Source organism: Bison bison, unplaced genomic scaffold, assembly GCF_000754665.1.
Source record: "Bison bison bison isolate TAMUID 2011002044 unplaced genomic scaffold, Bison_UMD1.0 scf7180017864037, whole genome shotgun sequence".
NCBI classification, from domain to species: Eukaryota; Metazoa; Chordata; class Mammalia; order Artiodactyla; family Bovidae; genus Bison; species Bison bison.
The window spans coordinates 8,700,139-8,709,402 of NW_011494609.1; the positions used below are offsets into that span (position 1 = coordinate 8,700,139).

The window sequence follows — 9,264 nt, forward strand, 5'->3', positions numbered from 1 at the left end:
ACATCCTCACTGGCTCAGTGGCCCTGGCAGGCCAGCCTGCAGTTCCAGGGCTACCACTTGTGCGGAGGGTCCGTCATCACCCCACTGTGGGTTGTCACAGCTGCCCACTGTGTTTATGAGTGAGTTCTCCTGACCTCCTGGTGGGGGGCATTCTCATCTCCCACAGACCCCCATCCAGTACAGGCCACATGGGGACAAGGCTGATTTGGGTGGTCAGCAGCAAGGCAGGTCAAGAAAGCGTGAAACAGACCATATCGTCACAAGGTCATGTCCACAGACCATCCTCACTGTGGATCCAGCTCCATCAGCTGGGTGGGATTGGTGACTCCAGGATCATTTTAAGGACCTTCAGCTCTTACAGAAAAGATAGAAAGAGGGGAAGGAAACTCTCATGTTTAGGAAACCCAGCAATGCAAATCCCCTAGACCTCCTTGTAGCTCATTCCCATGGACCATGTTGTGACTGAGAGAGAGAGGGATGCAGAGTGGGCGGGGTCTCCCCAGAGCAATCTCTGTTAGGGGGTTTGGCGTGGAAGAAAACCACAGAAAATACTTCAAAACACAGTAGCAAGTGTCCGTGTTATTTCCCCCTGCCTCTATTTCGATTTCTGATGGAGAATGGGCCATTATGGAAAGATGAGCTCATTTCTCAAATGCCCAGAGGTGCAGAGATCAAGGCCTGTCTAGGGGACACACGGGTGGATCTGCGCTTCTGCAGGGCTTGTGGGGGCACCTCCTGCCACCTCCTTAGCACTGGCTCTCGGGAGACTTGTGATCTGTGGGTGAAAGTGCTTGGGGCTGTCTCATTTCAGTCTCTACCTCCCCAAGTCCTGGACCATCCAGGTGGGCCTTGTTTCCCTGCTAGACAGTCCAGCCCCCTCCCATCTGGTGGAAAAAATCATCTACCACAGCAAGTACAAGCCGAAGAGATTGGGCAATGACATCGCCCTCATGAAGCTGGCCGGGCCTGTCACTCTCAATGGTACGTCCGGGGTCCGGGATCTGTCTTTTTCCTGCTATCATTGTTTCAGGAGAATCTGAATTGCCTGTTGAAGCATGTTGATGAAGGCTGCCTTACAATTTCCACTAGGTAATTCCAATGTCTAGTCCTATGTCCAGATTCATTTCTGTGTTGATTGTTCTCAGCTGATCGTCTCTTTGCATTAAACTTGTGATTTTCCTGGTTCTTGGTATGAGGAGAAATTTTCAATCACATCCTGGGCATTTGGGCCAGCATGTTAGGAGACAGACATCTTCAGTTTTAACAGACGGTCACCCTGTTCAAGTTTACTGTGAGGTCTTGGTCTACTTTTGTGGGTTGTGGTTCTGATGACTATTTGACTTCAGAGGCTCTGTGGCTCTAGTTTGGCCAACTTGGTTTGCCTGGGGCCACTGAGGTCTCACCTGAGCTACTTTCTTTCAGTTAGTGCCTCTTGGAGATTAAAGGGGTTTCCCCAGACCAGGCCACCTGGTACCTGTGGGTGGTAGAAGGGGGTCTTAGGTCCCTGGGGACAAAGAACTTTTCCTTGTTTGGTGCTTATTTTGGTGAGGTGCTCTGCCAGTGCCACCCACAAGCCTGGTATCTTGACCTTGGCTGAGGAAGGGAAGGCCTCCCAGGCTGGCCAGCTGGCTGGGGTGGGATCTTCTCTGTGGCCCTTTCTGTATAAGCTGGAAGATACTGGGCATCTCCAACTCCTGGAAATACTCAGAAATATTCTCTCACAACCAGCTGCTGAGTCCAGCAGCTCTGTTTACCCATGGAAATGTCAAGTCCTAATGATTGGAGGTTTCAAAAACACCAGAAAAGTCACCCAGGACAGAATTCTCCAGCTGTTTGCCATTATGACAGAGCACATGAGCCACTGCCTAAATCAGGAAAAGCCCCCTTCTTCTTCCCAAGGACTAGAGCAGCTTGGAGATCAGGTAGAGTATAACAAACATGGCCCTTGCTGGAGCAGAAACCTGGCTCAGGACCAACAGTAGGTTGGAGCCTGTAGAGTCATCAACGCATTTATCACACAGCACACAGAATTCTCTATGCGTCACACTCTGAGACAAATATTTCTAGAAAAACAAAGAGAAGTTGTAATGGTGGTGTTCCTTTGCTAATTATGATTAATGATCCTTGGTTATAAAAAAATGAGGTGCCAACACTTGCACTTTGATAAAACTGAAAATGAGTGCCCTTGTCCTTTCTCCACCTTTCCATTTTTGTCCTACCTGGAAAGCTTAGTTCGTATCTCAGAATGTGGTCATGTGAAGGGCCTGTGACAGCTTCTGGTGGAGGGCTTATGTGATACAGCCCCCATGGACAGGCAGGCTCATTGCCTCCAGATGTGTCAGGAGGGATGGGAAGATTCACAGAGCGATGTTCCATAAAGCAGTGTGCCCACAGTCTAGACCAGGAGTGGGCAGACTAGGGCCCATGGGTTGAATTGGACCTTCTGCCTCCTTTTAAATAAAGTTTTATTGACACATGGCTCACCCTGTTCACCACTGCCTGTGGCTGCTTTAACGCTACAATGGCAGAGGTAAGGGTTGAAATGGAGACCACATGGCTTACAAAGCCTAAAATGTATACTATTTTCCTCTTTACAGAAAATATGTTGACCTCTGGTCTAGACTCACTCATGTTGCCATGGTCTATGGTTGACCTGTGGTCTAAACTCACCCATGTTACCTTGGTCTTGGGTTGAGTTGACCTGTGGTCCAGACTCATCCGTGTTGCCTTGGTCTTGGGTTGAGTTGACCTCTGGTTTAGATTTACTCTCATGTTGCCATGGTCTACGGTTGACCTGTGGTCTAGACTCACCCATGTTGCCATGGTCTAGGGTTGTTTTAGGGCTCTGGTAGGGGAGAGGTCCCCAATCTGAGCACATGACCAGGGACCTGGCCTTTCTCTGGGAGACACCCCCACCGCCAGCCCCGAGAGGCAGACACCAAGTGGTGGCTTTCTCAGATGGCAGCTTCCTTGGCCTAAGCTCTCTTGTTTCCTCTCCAAACAGAGATGACCCAACCAGTCTGTTTGCCCAACTCTGAAGAGAACTTTCCTGATGGAAAATTGTGCTGGACATCAGGCTGGGGGGCCACAGAGGATGGAGGTCAGTGGTCTGAGATCCAGATTCTGCATCCAGTGTGCCCAGAACCAAGAGGCCCGGGTGCCTGCTCCCTATTGGTGTCCCAGTGTAACGTCCCCCTGACATGTCATGGTCAGGAGGGAGCACAAACCCTCAGCCGGACGCTGAGACCTGAGAGGAGGGAGAGGCGGGGTGTACCCTGTGGCGAGCCCATAAGATGTGAAGGTCACAGTCTACAAACACGTGGAGTTAGAGGGGGTCCATCCCTCTGGGTGAGGGGGGTGAGGCTGAACCACTGCAGATATGTTGTTACTTTCTGGTCGCTGCTGCAACACATGACCCCAAACTTAGAGGCTTAAAGCAACACTCTGGACCACCTCACAGTTATGGCGTCGGAAGTTGTAAATCAATGTGTCTGGGTGGGGGCTGCCATCCTCCCCGAGGCTCTGGGGGAAGATCTGTGCCCCTCTTTCTAGCCTCTGGGGCCCCCACATCTCTTGCTCCTGCTCCTCCTCCCCCTTTGCAGCCAGCAGCACAGTGTCCCCCAGTCTCTCTCTCCTCTCTGACTTCTGCTTCTTCCATCATCACATCTCCTTCTCTAGCCCTTCGAAGGACCCTTGGGATTACATTTAAGGTCCACCCACCCAGGTGTCCCCATCTCAAGGTTTTATCACATCCGCAAAGGCCCTTCTGCCACGGAAGGTGGCAGGGCCCCAGGTTGGAGGGTTGGGGCCTGGAGGACACGTTTCTGCTGACCACCCCCAGGCTCTACCCCAAGGCTGTGTGTGGGACCTCACGAGCCTCAGTTTCCTTCTGTTACCTGGGTTCAGGGAACTAAATGGGCTGGTGTAGTCGAGTGCTTGGTCTAGGATGGGCCCTGGGGGAGGGGTGCCTGCCGGCTGTGGTTGCCCCATCTTCCCACACTGGCGACCTTAGGGAAATGAGTGGCTGTGGGATGAAGCAGGGTCTCCCCCAGCCCACTCACTAGGGGACAGAGCTCTAAGGCTGTCTACTGTCAGGCTGCCCCACCCCCAGGCAGTCATCTGAGCTCCTGGTGGGGCCCCCTCACCGCACAGACCCCCCCATCCCCTTGCTCTGACCCAGGTGATGCCTCCCCGGTCCTCAACCATGCGGCCGTGCCTCTCATCTCCAACAAGGTCTGCAACCACAGGGATGTGTACGGTGGCATCATCTCCCCGTCCATGCTCTGCGCTGGCTACCTGAAGGGTGGTGTGGACAGCTGCCAGGTAGGGGCACCCAGTGACGTCTGGGGGCCACGCCGTGGGCAAAGTGACCCAGCCCTCAGGACAGACTACCATCAGCACGTCCCTATGACCGACTGAAAAGCAAATTTACAGGGTGTGGGAAGAAGTTTGCTCAAGATATTGTTCCCTTTCCTGTCTGGCCAGGCCCGTGTTTACTCAACGCTCCCCTCTGCCTGGGTGCTGGGCGGAGGTGGCGAGGAGGGTCTCAGAGTTTCCAGGGGGTCCAAAAGGGCAGAGGGCAGGGGAAACCTGTGAATCTAGCCTGCACAGCCACAGTGGACGAGACTCCACCACTGCCTGGTTCAGCTGAAGCCCCTGGCCAGGCAGATCCTCCCTCTGAAAGCACCCCTCTGCTCCCCGTGCTGCCTTGACTTTGTGGGTTCAGGACTCTGAGCCCTGGCAGGGAGACAGCTGGAGGGGGACCATCCCCAAAGGACGAGGACCTCACCCTCAGGAGGGCAAATCAGTTCCAGAAGGGCAGTGGGGGAGGTGGTGGATGCAGCACCATCCACGTGCTGTATTTTGTGATACAGTGAAGCAGGGTCCTGTCATCAGGACAGGTGACACATGGTGGCAATGTCTGTTCGTGCCCTTGCCTTTGCTCTTTCCTTGCCATCCAGGGAGACAGCGGGGGTCCCCTGGTATGTCAGGAACGGAGGGTGTGGAAGCTGGTGGGAGCCACCAGCTTTGGCATCGGCTGTGCCGAGGTGAACAAGCCTGGAGTCTACACGCGCATCACTTCCTTCCTGGACTGGATTCACGAGCAGATGGAGGTGGGTGCAGCCCCCAAGCCCCCTGCAGCTCATGTCGGTGCCTATCATTCTAGCTCTAGCATCCTTTCTGTGGGCCCCCAGTCCTGCTATCTGGAGCCAGGAGGTGACTAATTAGTTATTAATTTGTCAAGCAGTGACTTTGTGCTCCTGGGTGTGAACTAGGCACGGCTAACCCCACAAGCAAGGCCCTGGCAGGGTGGGCCTGGTGGGCTGGACATACACAGGGCGAGTGTGGCTGGGACATGGAGGATCATGTACTTCTGCCAACTGGGGAAACAGGAGGGGTGACTGAGGACCAGCCCTGGGGGTGGAGACCAGTCAGGTGGGCATGTGCAGGCATGCAGGCAGGAGACAGGTGGGAGTGGTCTGGACTGGAAGCCCTCAGTGCCCACTGGGGAGTTTGACTTTGGGGGAACCAGGATGGGACGGAGCATCTGGAATCAGGAGGGGTCTTGGTGGCTCTGTGCCTTGGGGGCCTCCCTACAGTGGGGGTGGGAGGAGGGAGACGGGTCAGTGAGGTTGGCTTAGCAGGACAAGGGTGGGCAGGAAGAGCCCTGGAGATGGAGGGAGGAAGAACAGAGCATCCAGGGACAGAAAATGCCCAGCTGACTCCAGGTCCTACCACAATGGCTTAGCCAACATGGGGTGACACCCTCCCTAGCAGCAGAAACCTCAGCCTGGCCTTCCACCCTATGAGCATTCAGCCAGTGTTTACCTACTCGATTGCCAGGCTGAGCCCCATGTCAGGCTTTGGACCACTTTTAAAGAACTTTGGTTTTTGGTTTTGTTGGGGGGTTTTTGTTGTTGTTGATTGAGGCAAAATATACGCAATGTGAAGCTGACCATCCTAAAGTGCAAATCTGGCAGCATTCAGCCCATGAAGGATGTTGTGTTGCTGCTGCCTGACCTGTACCCAGAACATTTTCATTTCCTGGAAATGAGACTCCATGAAGCAGTCACTCTGTGTTGCCAGGATCTCGTCCTCTGGCAGCCAGTAATCTACTTTCTGTCCTGGGGGATCAAGACCTTTTAAAATGCTCCCTGATAGCTCAGTTGGTAAAGAATCCACCTGCAATGCAGGAGACCCTGGTTCAATTCCTGGGTCGGGAAGATCCCCTGGAGAAGGGAAAGGCTACCCACTCCAGTATTCTAACCTGGAGAATTCCATGGACTGTATAGTCCACGGGGTCTCAAACAGTCAGACATGACTGAGTGACCTTCACTTTCTTTTCATTTAAAGCAGCTGGCTAAGACGGCACCAAACTGCTCAAGTGCCTTGATGTCAATTTCCACTCCTTCCTTGAATATATGCCTTACATCAGGAGGGCAGGGCTGAGGCCCTGGGCCTGGGCCTGGTTAGAATTCCAGCCCTGCTGTTGTGTAGCTGTGTGCTATCAGCCCACTGCTGGGCAGCAGACAGGCTTCGGGGGAACCTGCTGGGTGCTTTGGCTGTTAGCTGGCTGCCTGGCCCAGTGCTGAGTGCCATGCGGTACTCTTCAGCACAAAATTCAGCCCAAACCCATCACTCCCTCAGAAAACAGACATTTGAAAACGCAGCCTCCTCACTGCAGTGGCTGCAGACAGCCTGTGAACAGGACTAAAGGGGTTGAGAGCCACGTGGGGGATGGGGGAGGAGGGACCTGTGGGTGGGGAGTGGGAGGGTCACGTGGGCTGAGAGCCAAGTGGACAAGGGTGGGGCAGAGGACTCTTCCCATTCACCCAGGGAGCCTCAGAGGTGCACCCCCATGAGGGTGCTCGCGGGGTCAGAGGGTCTGTGTGACGAGGCTTGTCGCAGCAGCAGGTTGAAGAAGCCTGGCTCAGTCCTGAGCTGGGCGGAGTGCAGGTCAGGCGCAGGGTTCCAAAATCACTGTGGGAGCTTCTGAAGGGAGGTGTCCTAATATCTCAGCCCATTTCCCTCAGCACTGCCCTGGCTATTGGCCCCTGGGACCATCTCCATATTACAGGTGATGGATCCTCATAAGCCCCCACCCAGGCTAATGAGGGGCACAGCCTGAGTCTGCCCAGCTCCGAGAGCCCACCCCCACACTCGCCGCACAGCACAGTGATGAGTTCCAACCTGGGGTACAGAGCACCTCCCTCAGCTGCTTGCTAGCACTGAGGGTCCCAGCACCCGTTCCAGAGGTTCTCATCAGGCATCTGGTGGTTCAGATGCAGGAGGCTCCAGGGCGTGCTGGGGGAAGTGGGATGGTCAGAAAGGGCTCCCCTTCCTCCCAGAACTGGAGGAGCAGGCTCTTCTGGGCAGGTGGATGGCTCTCCTGAGGCCTGGGGAGCATATCAACCAGGGCTGCCCTGGGCCCTGAAGGCCTCCGTGAGTCACGTCCCCTCAAATGTCTCAGGGGACAACCCAGAAGATGCTTCCTTCCATGAGAGCTTTCCAGCAGGCCTGCCGTTTTAGTTGTTTCTTCTGAGCATCAGTGGGAGGGCCTTCCAGTAGCTCACATACCTCGAGGGGAATCAGCCCATCTTTTTTCTCTGATGCTAAAGGTTACTGCACCACTTTTCATCCACTAGTTTTCTCTCCCTACTGGGAGCTCGAATCATTGTTACAACTCAGAGCAGGACACAGGAACACTGATGCTAAGAGCTGGGAACTGTGGAAAAGTCTCAGGTTGGAGATGGAGAAGGTGGGGTGTGGCTGGTTGGAGGTGCACAGGGCAGGGAAACTATTTCACACTTACCTGGGGTCCACATGGAGCAGAGACCAATTTTATCCCCATTAATTGTGAACTTCTGATGCCCTCCTCAGGGCAAAATGCTGGTACTCATTTGATCTTGGGCTTCCCCAGTGGCTCAAGCAGTAAAGAATCCTCTGCAATGCAGGAGACACAAGGAGATGTGTGTTCAACCTGTGGGTGGGGAAGATCCCCTGGAGGAGGAAATGGTAACCCATTGTGGTATTTTTGCCTGAGAAATCCCATGGACCCTGGCAGGCCACAGTTCATGGGGTCGAAAAGAGTCAGACACGACTGGGCAAGCATTCATTCACACTTTATCTTAATATTGGAGAGATGACTTGACATGATGAAAAAGGTAATACGTATGTTTTCATTTCTAGAGGGACCTGAAAACTTGACAAGTTAGAGGCAAGTTACCACCATGAGTTCCTGCCAAGATGGGGATATTCCTATCCTTCCATAGATTCTAACAGCAGAGCTGAATGAAGGAGCATCTTTTCATTGCTCCACATCTAGAACAATTTTCCTCTATGATCTCTGACGAGCCAGAGGGGCATCAGAATAAAACGATCCTGAACCTCCTTGCTGATCTTCCCAAGAACAGAAGCAGGAACACCTCCTAAGCACTACCTTTTCCCACTTTTCCATCTGGTTTCCTCCCTTGCAAAGCCCCTCAGCAAAGATATGCAGCCAGGACCTACAGGAGTGCTCTCAGTGTAGACACAGCTGTCCACACCTTTCATCCAGGTACCAGAACCAAACCGATTTTTTGTACCAGGATCTCCTTTGACACGTGGGAACTTATAGGTGATTATAGTTTTGTAGTCATTGGTCCTCGATGTATCATTATCTCTTGCTTCTGAAGGACATAGACTTTCATAGCAAGTTCATCACTCGGAGTTTATTGAATGAATCTTGATTGTTCATGTAAGCTTGATTCAAGAGGCTCAATTCCTTTGATCTGTTGGAACGGATTTATTGGGAGATCAGAATCATCCCCTATTACATCAAAGTAGTCAGAAGCAGAGTAAGAAAAGAAAGGAATAAGTCAGGACCACCTAACTCCCACACAATGTTACCGAAGGCCAACTAGACAGTTTCATGTCATTAAGACACTAGGGCTTCTCTACCTCTCCATATGGGCCTGTTAAATCTCCTGCACAGCTACAGGTTAGAGGCCCCTCCTGGTACCCACCCATCCTCTGAAGTCCCCATAACACATGCGTAACAGAGGAAGATTCCTTGGTAAGTAATCATTGTCCAGGGGTGCTTTATCACAAGTGACTTTGTTGGAGTATGAATCTGTTGTTTTGCCCTGAGGCAACCGTGGGAAAGATGGGTGAGTTCCAAGGAGATCAGAGATGGGTCCGGGTGCCTGGGGAAGGGCCAGCTCCAGGGAGCCTCCTGGGCCATGTGTTAGAGCAGGGTGGAGGAAGATATGGAGGGGGAGCTCA

General features: G+C 53.1%; 1 protein-coding gene across 1 annotated transcript in view; it reads left to right on the forward strand.

Moving 5' to 3' along the window:
• TMPRSS3 (transmembrane protease, serine 3) overlaps positions 1–8,208 on the forward strand; it is a 20,800-nt gene extending 12,592 nt beyond the window's left edge. Inside the window, exons 8-13 of the mRNA XM_010834930.1 lie at positions 3–119; positions 812–981; positions 3,005–3,100; positions 4,181–4,323; positions 4,962–5,114; positions 8,191–8,208. Coding sequence (XP_010833232.1) covers positions 3–119; positions 812–981; positions 3,005–3,100; positions 4,181–4,323; positions 4,962–5,114; positions 8,191–8,208 — 697 coding nt within the window. The remainder of the gene's footprint in view (positions 1–2; positions 120–811; positions 982–3,004; positions 3,101–4,180; positions 4,324–4,961; positions 5,115–8,190) is intronic.
• Positions 8,209–9,264: the final 1,056 nt, after the last annotated feature.